The 13569-nt window shown below is 51.6% G+C and overlaps 7 protein-coding genes across 7 annotated transcripts; 2 read left to right on the top strand and 5 right to left on the bottom strand.

Moving 5' to 3' along the window:
* Positions 1-56: 56 nt before the first annotated feature.
* A1O5_04368 (cell division cycle 20-like protein 1, cofactor-APC complex) lies at positions 57-1863 on the bottom strand (the record flags this gene model as incomplete). Its single annotated transcript, XM_007744975.1, has 2 exons — positions 57-1527; positions 1583-1863. 2 exons carry the CDS (start codon positions 1861-1863, stop codon positions 57-59), a joined length of 1752 nt encoding a protein of 583 aa, XP_007743165.1.
* A 1437-nt stretch (positions 1864-3300) lies between these two features.
* Positions 3301-4876, top strand: A1O5_04367 (aspartyl aminopeptidase; the record flags this gene model as incomplete). The annotated part of the gene is made up of 2 exons (XM_007744974.1): positions 3301-3429; positions 3482-4876. 2 exons carry the CDS (start codon positions 3301-3303, stop codon positions 4874-4876), a joined length of 1524 nt encoding a protein of 507 aa, XP_007743164.1.
* Positions 4877-5471: 595 nt separating this feature from the next.
* Positions 5472-6485, top strand: A1O5_04366 (4-nitrophenyl phosphatase; the record flags this gene model as incomplete). Its single annotated transcript, XM_007744973.1, has 2 exons — positions 5472-5537; positions 5619-6485. The coding sequence occupies 2 exons, from the start codon at positions 5472-5474 to the stop codon at positions 6483-6485; spliced, it is 933 nt and encodes a 310-aa protein (XP_007743163.1).
* Positions 6486-6671: 186 nt separating this feature from the next.
* Positions 6672-7541, bottom strand: A1O5_04365 (uncharacterized protein; the record flags this gene model as incomplete). The annotated part of the gene is made up of 1 exon (XM_007744972.1): positions 6672-7541. The coding sequence occupies one exon, from the start codon at positions 7539-7541 to the stop codon at positions 6672-6674; it is 870 nt and encodes a 289-aa protein (XP_007743162.1).
* Positions 7542-7784: 243 nt separating this feature from the next.
* A1O5_04364 (uncharacterized protein) lies at positions 7785-8768 on the bottom strand (the record flags this gene model as incomplete). The annotated part of the gene is made up of 2 exons (XM_007744971.1): positions 7785-8498; positions 8571-8768. 2 exons carry the CDS (start codon positions 8766-8768, stop codon positions 7785-7787), a joined length of 912 nt encoding a protein of 303 aa, XP_007743161.1.
* Positions 8769-10027: 1259 nt separating this feature from the next.
* A1O5_04363 (alcohol dehydrogenase) lies at positions 10028-11546 on the bottom strand (the record flags this gene model as incomplete). The annotated part of the gene is made up of 4 exons (XM_007744970.1): positions 10028-10266; positions 10342-10775; positions 10963-11266; positions 11393-11546. The coding sequence occupies 4 exons, from the start codon at positions 11544-11546 to the stop codon at positions 10028-10030; spliced, it is 1131 nt and encodes a 376-aa protein (XP_007743160.1).
* Positions 11547-12224: 678 nt separating this feature from the next.
* Positions 12225-13558, bottom strand: A1O5_04362 (uncharacterized protein; the record flags this gene model as incomplete). The annotated part of the gene is made up of 2 exons (XM_007744969.1): positions 12225-12453; positions 13302-13558. 2 exons carry the CDS (start codon positions 13556-13558, stop codon positions 12225-12227), a joined length of 486 nt encoding a protein of 161 aa, XP_007743159.1.
* Between the last annotated feature and the right edge of the window lie 11 nt (positions 13559-13569).

Below are 13569 nucleotides of genomic sequence, written 5' to 3'. Positions count from 1 at the left end.
ATCTAGCCCGGACGGCGGACACAAGTTGGTTGCAATGGCTTGGGTGAGTGAGCATATTACCGAATCGCACCCCAGTCGCCCAGTCGCCCAGAAATACCATCGCTATTTCTGCCTTCATTCCCCTTCTTGCCAAACACCCTCCAGAATCGAAGTGTCTCGTCTCCCGCCCCAGTCACGACGGTTGTCCCGTCTGGGCTCGTGCTCAAGTAAAGGACACGAAAGGTATGTCCGGTAAGACTGACAACCTGCTCCATTTTGGGGTACTTCCACACCACGATCTGGTTCTGACTGTAGCCATGCGTACTGACAATTTCGTCACTATTCTTGCTCCAGGCCAAATTGCACACCTGACTTCCTGTGTCAACTTCCTTGATGAGGGACCCGTTTGCGGTGTTCCAAAATTTGATCGACCGATCTGCTGTTCCGCCACCGGAAGCCAATAGGTGATGTTGATGAGGACTCCAAGCAATTGCCTTGACGGCTGCGACGTGGTTCGAGAACCGATACAAGGGCGTATCTGAGAGTTTATCCCAGACGCACAGCTTGTTGTCGTTTCCGCCTGAAGCGAGCTGGCCATCTTCAGTGTTCCAACGCAGACCACAAACTTCTTGCTTGTGGCCTGCCAATCTTCGCAGGTGTTGATCCGGGCTGCGAACATCTCGATGATATATCAAACGATCCCTCGAGCCGGACGTCAAGATGTGTTCATTCCATGCTAGCGCTCCGACTCGTGCCGAGTGACCGGTCATTGTCCGTAGCCTTCTCGATTTTTCGGCATCGTAAATCTGGACGAACCCCTTGTGTGTCCCAATTGCCAGATGTGAACCCCGCTGAATCCACGCCACAGATGTCACCAAATCATTGTCAGGCAACTTGCATAACTGTGTGACTTTGCCAGTCGCACTGTTCCACATGTAAACACATGATCCGAGCCCTACACCAAGAATGTTCGCCGATCCCCAATCCACTAGATTCAGGTAGAAATCATCCGCCAACTCAGGAGCATCCAGCACTTTGTAAGGGACCTTCGCAATTGGCCGAGGTTGTTTCCGTGGTGTTTGTAATATCGACTGCGATGAGTAGTTGATGGGCGATATGGAGTATAGATCCGACCTCGCATTCAGATTTATGATTCCAGGGTGTTTTCCGGCTCGAGATGAGGGAGTGGGATGGCCAGAGCCGATGACCTTCTGTGGGGACTTGTAGGAGAACATATTCTTATGAGGGGTTGTAGGGGTAATGGAGGCAGGAGGCATCGCTGATATGGATGGCTGGCCCGGAGGAGTTTGTCGTCGACCGAACAATTCATCTGGGGACAAAGATCTGTAGTCTTGCGGGACTGAATCACCCATCAGCTCATTGCGCAGCACTTTGGAATATGTTCTGTTCGCTTCTTCGGTCCTCTGAAAGTGTAGTTCGCCATGAGGGGTTTTCTTCTTTGATCTTGAAGGTGTCGCTGGGGAGGCATCATCATGCAACAAGCTGTAGCTCGCTTGTAGGTCCTGCCCATCTCTGTTCGGTATGAATCTAAGAACACACTCAGTTTCGGTACGGCAAGCGACACGGTGTCCAGACGACTCACCGATCTCCATAAATCCGCTGTCTCTTACGACTAGGACTGCGTCCTGGGGTCCTGTCGCGCTGCCTTCCAGCATTCTCGATTTCTTTTAGCCGCCGAGTCAGGGCGTCGGCTTCCATGGCCTCGGTGGCTCGTTGAATGGCGGACATGCCTTCCTCCTTTTCTCCAAAGCGCTTAGAAGATATCGTGGGCGGCGTCTTGGAACCAAGAGGGGTGGGTAATGTCGGAGTATGTGGGCGATCGGATGTATCAACAACCAAGGGAGCTGTCGAGCCGTCGGCCATGGTGAGGTGTAAGTGAGAAGGAGCGACTGAGGCGTTGTTTTTGTCGTGAGATATTGCTGTTCTAGTGAATCGAGAAACTGACGAGGCAGGTAGAGCGAGCGAGGGTAGAGCACAATGGATATCAAAGAAGATACCAAATGCAGTGGTGAGGATGTTGATGGCCTCCGCAACCGCGACCGTTACTGTTTGTCGCCCCAAGCCAATCGTCTATGTGCGCGGATCGCAAAAGAGGGCGTCTGTAGTCTGCCTAGATATCAAGCATCGCGAAGTAGATCGAGAGCAGCACTGTGCAAATGGTGAATGTCGTAGATGGCAATGGGTCGTCACTGAGCCAGGGGATTGTCGTGGTGTTCAGATGCGCAATCTGTGAATTGACTTGACCTTGAGAATGAATGAATGCGGACATTCAGGGAATCAGGGACAAGGACTGGCCAGTCCACGGGCCACCAGTCGCAGCTTCCGCCGCTTCTGGATCCTGCCAAGCGGGTGCCCCCCAAGCGCGTTGCCCAAATCGGGGGGGTTTCCAGGGCTGTTGGGTTAGCTAATGGGGGGAACCTAGGAAGGACCTGCTAGGACCTAGGTGGCACCTAGGGGAGGGGATTTCGCAACGGACCACCCCGGTCTGTCCGTTTATTGAGGCCACCACGCTGAAAGATACGGTGTAGGTACACCGTACATACTTACCCAGTATAGACAAGCCAGCATCCCTACTTACCTAGCTATGCAAGTATACTCCGTATGGCCATCCATCCATGACTTCCCCAGTATGCGTTATCGTGGTGAAGTTCAGCGCCATAGCAAGGCGAGTTGACCGCTGCTACTGGGTACTGGGACTAGCTTCCTGCACGACAATCATAACAAAAACACTTTACGCGGCCACAACAATGACCTTGTACCGGGTACGAGGTAAAGCTGTCAATGTCAACAATCGCGTCTCTTTGTTTTTGGGCGGCAAGGGAGCTCCGTCATCATTGTTATTCTTGTATCATGGGCTCAGACTTCCCCCCTCGGATCTCCCCCTTGTTGTTAAACTGTCCTCAAAGGGGATTTCCCAGGGCTGTTTGAGAAAGGCTTGCGGGCAAGAGATTGATTCGACAAAGAGTCGCGTTTCAGGTGGATAAGAAACAAGAAACCCTGTGGCCCCCTAACCTCAGCGCGGTTCAGTTCGATGCGATTGGCATCTGCAAGGCGTAGAGCCTATCAATCCACTCAGTGAAACCGGGAGCTTGGGCCACTTACTGAGTACATACTGTACTCGCACTTGCGCAGACTCGCACCAGTACCCAGTAAACGCTCCTTTCCCCAGACTCCTGGAATTTAGTTGGATGTGAAGCTGTCACCGCAACAGCCTCGCAACAACCACAAGTCGGGACTTTTCGCATGCTCCAGCGAGTGATCTTTCTAAAAGGTCCGTCAGCCGCCAGATTCTATTCAAATATGGCCTCTGCCAGTGTCAAAGCTGCGGCCACCGATTTCCTTGACTTTGTCAATGCATCCCCAACCCCCTTCCATGCTGTCAAGTCAATCAAGGAACGACTGATCTCGGTGGGGTTCAAGCAGATCAAGGTCCGTCTAGTCCAGCAGCCCTCTCCTTTTCCTTGCTCACCCTGGTCCACAGGAGAAAGAATCATGGTCCTCGACGTGCCGTCCTGGCGGTAAATATTTCCTCACTCGCAATGGATCGACCATTGTCGCCTTCGCGATTGGCAAGAAGTGGAAGCCAGGGAATCCCATTTCGATGGTCGGCGCACATACCGACTCACCATGTCTGCGCATCAAACCCGTGAGCAAAAAGCAAGGCGACGGCTTTCTCCAAGTCGGTGTCGAAACATATGGCGGCGGCCTGTGGCATACTTGGTTCGATCGTGATTTAGGCGTTGCGGGAAGAGTGATGGTCAGGGGGACCGACGGCAACGTCGTGCAAAAGCTGGTTCACATCAAGAAGCCCATCCTTCGCATCCCCACCCTTGCTATTCATCTCGATCGACAAGAGACATTTTCCTTCAATAAAGAAACTCAGCTCTTTCCCATTGCTGGCCTGGTCGCTGCTGAGCTCAAACGCCAGGATAGCCAAAAGGACAAGACGGAGACGGAGGAAGAGGAGCAGAATAAACCATTCACTCCACTGAAAGCCATGACGACGAGACATCACTCTCATATCGTTGAGCTCATTGCCGCCGATGCCGGAGTCTCGGCTGCGGAGGTCGTCGATTTTGAGCTTCTACTCTATGACACACAAAAGGCATGCCTAGGTGGTCTCTCTGACGAGTTCATCTTTTCCGCCAGGCTAGATAATCTAAACCAAAGCTATTGTGCGACAATGGGCTTGATCAACTCTTTGGAGTCTGCATCGACGCTTGACGGCGAGTCCTCTATTCGTCTCATTGCTTGTTTCGATCATGAGGAGATAGGCAGTATGACGGCCCAGGGAGCGTTTTCCATGATGCTGCCAGCCATCATCCGTCGACTCTCTGTTCTGCCATCTTCATCCTTCGCGGAAGACGACTCAGAAGAGTCTTATGACCACGCGAGCGATCCGGAGCTGTCAACTGCTTACGAGCAAACTCTGTCAGCCTCGTTCCTGCTCTCCGCGGACATGGCTCACTCCGTCAATCCTAATTATGGGGCCAAATATGAAACCGATCACCGACCAGAGATGAATCAAGGTCCCGTGATCAAGATCAATGCAAATGCAAGATATGCTACCAATTCGCCAGGTATAGTACTACTCCAGGAGGTTGCGCGAAGAGCGGCCAAAGTCATCGATAGTGATTCAGAGGGTGTGCCGCTGCAGCTATTTGTCGTTCGAAACGATTCCAGCTGTGGAAGCACCATTGGCCCGATGTTGTCTGCTCATCTTGGTGCTCGCACTCTTGATATCGGCAATCCACAGCTTTCGATGCACAGCTGTCGCGAAACTGGAGGTGCGGATGATGTCCATCATGCTATCAGACTATTCAGCAGCTTTTTCCAACATTATTCTGCTTTGGAGAAGACGATCCTGGTCGACTGAGTGGCGTGTGAAGTCCATCGATTTGCAAGGCGAAGACCATGGCTGAATGAAAGGCTAACAGCACGACTGTTCAGCACCTGTGCCAGAGAGACTAGGACACCACGGTCCGCCCATGTTCTGACAACTTGAGGCACGACAGGCCAATGCATACCTAGGCGAAAACGACTCTCGCTTTCAAGGAGCAAGCCGATCTACCTTGAAGTTCTGTTTTTGGTTCTGGACTGGGGACTGTGTCGGTTCCTTTTACGCACTTCGGATGGTGTCGCACAGGCAAATGGATACCTGTCTCTTATCAACAACTGTTCTCAGGATCATGGGCATCAAATACTAGCTTACGAATCTTCCATTACGTCCTCCAACCTCCAAATTCAGGTATATATGGCATTACATAGAATCCTTTAGGCAAAAGGAAGAGGCTACAAGGAAGAAATGCGGGGTTACGGCATCCATCTCCAAATTTGCTCAAACAAATATTTTCCAATGACATAAATTCCATACAAGGCCCGAGTCACCGGTGTGAGCAAGTTTAGTATTCAACCTTCGCTCAACAGATTCCCTTCGCGTTCGTTTCCCGCGACCACCGCCTGTCCTAGACATGACAACGCCTGAATACCTCACAGGCAACAAGGATGCAATCCGCCAATTCATAGACAAGTTCGATGTCCGTGCCCGTTCTTCGTACGCGAAGATCGTTTCAGCCATGTGTCTCAATTCAATTGTTAACCAGAATTGTGCCCTCTAGGTCTTCCTGATCGACTGCGATGGCGTCCTCTGGTCCGGAGACCACTTATTCCCTGACGTTGTGTCGACCTTGGAGATGCTGCGTAACAAGGGCAAGCAGATCGTGTTCGTGACCAACAACTCGACCAAGTCGAGGCAGGACTACCAGAAGAAGCTCCAGGGCATGGGCATCCCTGCAACCGCCGAGGAGGTGTTTGGTTCGTCATACTCGGCCGCGATCTATATCTCACGGATACTGCCTCAAGCGCATCCACACCTCAAGGAGAAGAAGAAGGTCTTTGTGGTGGGTGAAGTTGGCATCGAGACCGAACTCGACTCCGAGGGCATACCGTATTTGGGGGGAACAGACCCTGCCTACAGGCGAGAGGTTACATCTGAGGACTACAAGCTCCTTGCCGCAGGCGATCCCAAAGCATTAGATCCCGAGGTGGGCGTGGTGCTCATGGGCCTGGATTTCCGCTTCAACTATCTCAAGATGTGCTATGCCTACCACTACATTAGACGTGGGGCACTCTTCCTGGCTACAAACACGGACTCGACCTTGCCTTCTGCCGGCTCGTTCTTCCCTGGCGCGGGAACCATCTCGGCGCCTCTGATCAAGATGCTTGGAGGCCAAGAGCCTATGGCATTTGGCAAGCCGAACCAAGCCATGATGGATGCCATTGAGGGTAAGTTCAAATTTGATCGGAGCAAAGTGTGCATGGTGGGTGATCGCGCCGACACGGATATCAAATTCGGACTGGAGGGAAACCTAGGAGGGACCTTGGGCGTATTGACGGGCGTCGCGACGGAGAAGGATTTTCTGGAGGGAGACATCCGGCCAGCATATTACGTGAATGCCTTGAACGATCTTCTGGAGGGCGCATGATTTTCCTTTGCCTGGGATGAGCTGGAGGGATGATAGATTTTCGACACGCTCCCCTGGATTTCGATTTCTTCGAGGAGAGAACATTAGACGCTTGAGGGTAACAGCACATTGGCTTCGGAGTGATAGACTAGATCTTGCAACGCACACGGGTCTTGATTCCCATTGCGCCGGTATATCAATTCAGTTTCAAAGAGTGCAATAGAGTCTTCCCACTCTTGTTAGCCGTCTCCCATCTGTCTCTGTAGCTTCGGCAGCCTCTTCAGTAAAATTGCTTGCTTTCCCAACCCAAGCACCAACATCTTTGTTGCCAAAGTACGCATACTTCTCAACCCATTCGCATCCTTCTAACCACGGCACCGCCTCTCTCATGAAAGCCTCGACCTCCTCGATGCCTGCGTCTCCGTTCCCCATCCTGGAGCATGCAAATTCGTTCACCCACAAGGGCAACCCGTACGTGGCGTGAATGTCCTCCAAGAAGGCCCTCATATCCGCGAAATGCAGCCCGTACCAATGCACCACCAGAAAATCAATCTCGTGTTTCCCGTCCAAGAGGGAAAGGAAAGAGTTCAACCACGGTTTACTCCTGCTCACATCACTGCTCATGCCGGGGCTACCCAGCCTCAGGTTGAATTTCCTCTTCGCGGGCAAGACCACGTCCGTCCACAGCTTGGCCGCTTCCTCAGCGGACAGATTGGCTTGATCTAGAATCTCCGGTTCGTTGAACCCCAGCAACGCGGTGGTCTTGATTCTTCGGTTTTGGATGATGTCCGTCAAGAACGGGTCGAGTTGGTCTCTCGCGTTGGCTGCGGTGCGCACGCAGGGGATCCATTCCAGCTCCGCCGGCACCGAGTCGGGGATCCAGCATTCCCAGTTGAAGATCCAGGAGATTTTGCCCGAGGCGGCGTGGGATTGGTACAGGGCGAAGTGCGTGCTGGGTTGGTCCCAGGGCCATCCTAGGCCACGCTTGCGGCTCCGTGAATTGGCGTTAGATGATGCCAGGTTAGATGAGAGGGATTTGGGCTTTGGTGGAGGAGGGGGAGGTCTGGATTTCTGCATTCTTCCCGTGCTAGAGATTTGTGCTCTGCTTTGGTATCTGGAGGGTTTGAGTCGTGCTGAGTTTGTCTAGGGAACACAGTACATGTGTGGATACAGAGTACATAGTTGGCTAGGCGCTAAGAGGGTATGTTATACACAGCCTTGCCATCTTTCCCGACTGATACCTAGATATCATAACCGGAGAGACAACTATGTAAAACAACCTATCTGTTTCCTCACAGAACTCGCGAAAATTCCTAGTCGTCATTCGGATCTTAAGCCTACCCGTTTCAAGGCTGACTGTAGAAAAGCGCTGGCGATGCGAGGCTTTGCTGCCAGGTACATGGCCCCAACAATGAGACCCAAATAAAAGGCCCAAGTCGCCGCACCAAACACCTGATGACCAATATATATTGCCTTGATGTTGGCGCCTTCATTGAGCTTGGGGAAAGGCCTATCAGGGACTTCAACATCCAGAAAAGCGCACAGCGGACCCCAGCCATCTTTGACGTTGTACTCGAGCAACCGTCCCTGCGGTACCAGCTCACGAACGCGCTGGTTGTGCATTCGATACATGCGAGGCTTTATCGAGCCCCAGTCCCGTTCCAGCCGGATCCTTATCTCCTGACACAAGTCATCCATCCGTCGAAGCAGATGGACCGAGGAAATCAGGCTTCGATAGACGACCCTTCGCGGTCCGGTGCCGAGTTGATGGCCTATGCTCTCGTTCCACGAACGCCACCAGGACTCTTCTGAATCCCGGACGGTTAGGATGAACTTTGCATCTGGGTAAGTTGCGACGACCTCGGGGATCAGATCACACATGGGCGCGTCCATTGTGGACCGATATCCCCGCGTCAAAGCACGGAGCCTCTTCTTCATCTCCTCGCTTGCCGTTTCACTCTCGCGAGGATGCTGACTGAGCCAGTGCATGAATTTGATCACTCTCTCTCTGTGGTCCGGGCGACGGTATATTTCCTGTGAACGAAGTCAGTCAGGCTCTGCAGCATTCGGATTGAAAGAAGGGCTTTTTGGATCCCAAAAACTCACCACTCCATGGTGGACCGGACCAAATCCAAGCATGGTCAGCGCCTCGCGAAGGGATGTTGTCCCTGTTCGAGACAGCCCCAGACCAATCACTTCAAACCCAGCAGTGCTATCTGGGCGCCATTGAGAGTCACCATGTTCGTCAGCACTGATGCCGAAGAATTTGGCGAGGTGACTTTGCGATGAGGCTTCCTTCGCCATGACGGGAGTATTGTGCAAAGCCGAAGGCACAGGGTTCTTGAGCAGCACTTCTTCTTCCCAGCAGGCATCTCTTGGTTCGAGGCGGGTTATATAGTCCCCGGCTCTTGGCCGACTTACCTGCACTGGCCATTGGAGGAGCCACCTGACAAGTTAAGGCCGGCACTTTAAGTGTCTGTTTCCTCCATGCGAACGTCACATCAGTTTGGAGGCCTCTGGTGGCCTGAGATGTTGGAAACGTCCCCAAGGCAACCTTGCTTGAAGATCAACAGGACCCTTGGAGGGATCTCCGCCCCAAACAGGAATTCTTTGGGTAGAATTGGACTCTAGTGAACCCAGGTGTTGAAGCTGAGGGAGATCATAGTACATATGTACCTTGCATGGTGGAGGAGGAAACCAACATCCGGGTCTTGTAGCCGATTCCGGATTTCAGTGGATGTTTTACACAACGACTTCAAGCGCTACTTCCTTCGTGCTTACTGTCCATATTCCCAATTGCACCAACACTCTTCTTCCTCTGCCGAACCCGTCCTAGACCGAATGAATATTCTGCCAGCATCGAACAACTACACACAAACGAATTCTGAAAGGTTGGCCCGGGGGGCCCTGAGCCCCCGTTTTGGGGGGGGGGGGGGGGCTTCTCTTTTCTGAGTCGTATTGCTTAAATCCAAAGCCAGTCCCATGGGTATTCCGTATATCACAACAGGGAGGTCCTGATATCTCCCTTTCCCAATTATCTTGATATAGAAATGTCCAGTGGCATCGACTTTTTATAGTCTTTACCCGACATATTAGTACACTTGTGTTGTACACAGAACAGGAGTGGTTCTACCTGATTGATTGTGTCTTGTCCCTCTGCCTTCTCAGAGACACTCTGCCTGTTTATATACAATTTGGCCTGTGATCTGAAGGCCTTTCCTGAAACCTCCTATTCCGTTGTCATGCTATCGCAGATCAGCGAGAACAACGGTGTTGAGGTAAGTGGCGTATTTGGTGAGACAGCTAACGTCTTAGATGGTTTGCACAGTGGCGATCTTGCAACCCTGTCAACAGTTGCTCTGTCAGCGTCAACCAGAAACGCGTTCTCGATTCCCACAGGCCACTGTGCGTTGTTGCACGTGCATGGCGAACCCTGAAGTGCTCTGTTACGGTATATACGCTGAGTACAAGGAGGATATATATCGTTCGGTGCGTTTATTGATCGATCTATTTCTTACTAGCCTTCTCTTACAAATATTAAGACTACGGCGTTGACGGTGTATCTATAGGTTGAAGTCAACTACCCCTCGTCCGATAGCCTCTCCTCGTCTGATCTTCTCCACTGCCTCAGGTAGCTTGTCAATAGGATATATTGTATGGTCACCAGACAATTTACCGGCCGCAGCACATTGGAGCGCCATGGCAATGTCAGCCCTGCTGCCAACCACCGACCCTCGTACGGCAAGGCCCTGGGTAATGAATTTGGCCGGGGGAGCGGTAATAGTGACATCTGATTTATGCGCTGTGTTTTGGTATTAGTTGTTTTCACTTCAGGAAAGCTCAGAAATAGAGAGAGTGAGAGACATAAAAAACTTACGCAGCCCGATGCACATAACTGTCGCACCCACCCGAGTGCCTGTGTATGATATGGCCATAGGGTACGACGAGCCGGCCGTGACAAAGACACCGTGAGCGCCTACCCCATCGGTGACCTTGATTACTTCTGCCACGGGATCCTGGACCTGCTTAAAGTCGATAAAGACCTTTGCTCCTCGAGAGAGGGCGAACTTTTCCTTTTCAGCACCCGTGTCGACCACAACAGTCCTCAATCCCATTGCCGCTGCCAGTTGAACGCCTTGGATTCCGACCCCGCCGCCTCCGCCAGGAAACACTGCCCAATTGTTGATTTTGAGATTGGCCAGTCTTAAGGCTCGATAGATCGTTCCGCCCGAGCACATGATCGGGGCGGCTGAATAGTCGTCAACACCGTCGGGAATTCTCTGTGTATAGTGCGCCGGCGAGGTTACGTATCTGGTGATGCTTATTTAGTTTTTCCCTTGGTGGTATACGTTCTGACTTCTGGGGAGGATGTACTGTTGATATGTTCTATACCGGTAGAATTAGCACCATATTCCTTTCTGATTCAGCCTTTTCATACTAAAATTCAACGACTCAAATGTCAAACAAAACGATCAATATTAATACATGCTGTGAACACTGTGACACATACCCAGATTTATGAAGACCCAACAGCACTGATTTACGACAATACGTCTCCTTGTCATCTAGACATAAATCACACTCTCCACAGACCGACCATCGCGGCTTCATGCCTGCCCGATCGCCGACCTTCCAGTTATGCACGTTGGAGCCTACCTTGACAACAACACCAGCGCCTTCGTGGCCAGGTGAGCGCACGCCGAAAGACGACATAGGAGGCGTCCCCAGGTCGCCCATGGCGAAATGGAGATCTGAGAAGCATATTCCCGTCGCGTTGAGCTTGATAAGCAGTTCATCCGGGCCTGGGGTATCGGTAGTCGTCAGCTTCTATACCTTTGACGGCAGCGTCTCCGTGGTGATTTAGCATCATACGCCATTGAAGACTTATTCAAACGTAGCCATGCAGACGGACAGGCAGATTATCTTACCAGGTTCAGGGATGGGAACCATCTGGACCTCGATGTGAAAGTCGGGACCCTCGTTGACCACCACCCCGGCCTTGCACTGCGCGGGGATATCAAAGACTGGCTCTTTGGTTGCGCTGCTCATGCCATTGACCTCGGATCGGAATAGATATGCCATGTTGGTGATAACGACAATGAACATGGGCTGACAGAAATGGTAACAATCAAACAATCTCGAGGAGACTATCAGGTGCTACAGATATATCAGATGATGAGGGTGTATAATTTTTGACTCCAATTCCATCATAAAAGTGAATTACATTCCCGGGAAATACATATAGGGTAGTATCCGAGCACCAAGAATCTTGTCACTGGTCCAAAGCAGGCATTGTCAACCATGTAGAGAAGTACGGCATGAATTTAGCGGGTATTCGGACATTGGAAGTCCGAAAAAGCATTAGCTGGGGTTATGAGGGTTCTACCCCCGGACTTGGTTTCTCTGGAGAGCAGCCGAGTCAGATATCGGCTAGGGACTTTATTCGGCTGCATCATACGGTATCGATGTAACAGAATTCAGTGAAGGTTGTCAATTCTTGAAGATCGAATTCCACAAGTAGTATTATGTACCAATGGTATTTTAACGTCACGTGTATGGCTGTTTCTTCTCCATATTTCTATCCAGCTACTGCATCGATGCTCGGTGCAGGGTTGAAGGCTCTCGGTGACTGAGGTAAAAGACTCAGATGAACGGGCAATATAGGGACAATAGGCTTTAGGTCATTCGTTGCCTAGGGGCGAGGCTGTCTATAAAAGGCTTGCATTCGCTTCGAATCTCTTCGCTCTGATCCACCCATAACTACATAGTGCCTCCATCTACAGTCAGACCCGCGCCCGTGATGTAACTGGCAGCGTCGGAAAGGAGAAACAGAGTAGCATTAGCCACCTCATCCGCGGTGCCTTGTCGGCCTAGAGGAACAGTTCCCCCTTTCTGTTTCATGAGACCTTCGTAGTCGCCCTCGTGGTATTCATCAGCTAGTCTCTCGACCAATGGCGTCGCGATCAGGCCAGGGATGACGGCGTTGATCCTGTGTTTGAGTTAGACAAATCCGAAAGAACATAGGCTTGGACATGAGTCCGCCGCCTCAGCTGGGAGCTCGCCGCATACACAAAACTAAATCGTACCTGATTCCCCAGGGTGCGAACTGCACAGCAACACATGTTGCAAAATTTAACAGCGCTGCCTTGGTGGTTACGTATCCAATGTGCGCTTTACCCGTGTAGCCTAAGCCAGCGATCGAGCTGGTTGCGATTATGGAGCCTGACTGTTTATTCTTTCAAACCAAATGTTTGGCGATCCACTCGGGTTCTTTGTTTGTATCCAGAAGAGTGGCTCAGGGGTCGGGTTTTCACCTCCGGCCCTCCCTCAACGCTTCGGCTATGAGTTCCGCTAACCCAAATACTTCGGCTTATGCGTAGTATCTGGCTTGGCGGAGAAACAGCTTTCTAGCCAGGGATGGTCATACATATAGGTTAGAGAAGATGCAGAATGCATCGGAGGCGGATTCAAAGGGACTTTGCTACCGTAGAAAGAAAGCAAAACCATCAAGACAATCGATCACGATGGCGTCCCATGCTGCGGAGGCCCTCCCCATCGGAATGGGCGACGGCGTGGTGATTGACATGCCCAAGAACAAGCTCGTCAATGGCGAGCTGGAACTGTCAGCACCAGTCCTGACAAATGGGTTGAATACCAAACCCCCAATAATCACCAAAACAAAGTCGATACCGCCATTGGTTTCTGAATGCCTAGAATTGGCCTGACATTCCAGGCCTAGATGATTTCGAAGGCCCAAAACTACGCTCGGCCGCACGAAAGAGTCGCCGCGGCTGAAGGGTGGACGGCGGGATGGACAAGCCACGGGATACAGAGTACTTGTCCTTGAATGGTACAGTCGGGAGAGGATGAAGACGAAGCTGCCCCTTGTCTTTTATTTTGTCTTCAGCATATCGCAGGGCAATCGAAGTGGCCAGCCATCCGCCAGCTGAGACACCACCGACGATGACTCGGTTGGGATCGCCACTAAGTGCAGAAATGTTCTCGGATAGCCATTCGAACGGATCCCACGCGTCGTTATGTGCTGTCGGATGCTTATACTCGGGCGTGTGACGATAGTTGACACTGATCACCATGACAGGAGTTG

Source organism: Cladophialophora psammophila (genome assembly GCF_000585535.1).
Source record: "Cladophialophora psammophila CBS 110553 chromosome Unknown aczJe-supercont1.6, whole genome shotgun sequence".
Lineage (NCBI taxonomy): Eukaryota > Fungi > Ascomycota > Eurotiomycetes > Chaetothyriales > Herpotrichiellaceae > Cladophialophora > Cladophialophora psammophila.
This window is presented reverse-complemented; position numbering and strand designations above follow the sequence as displayed.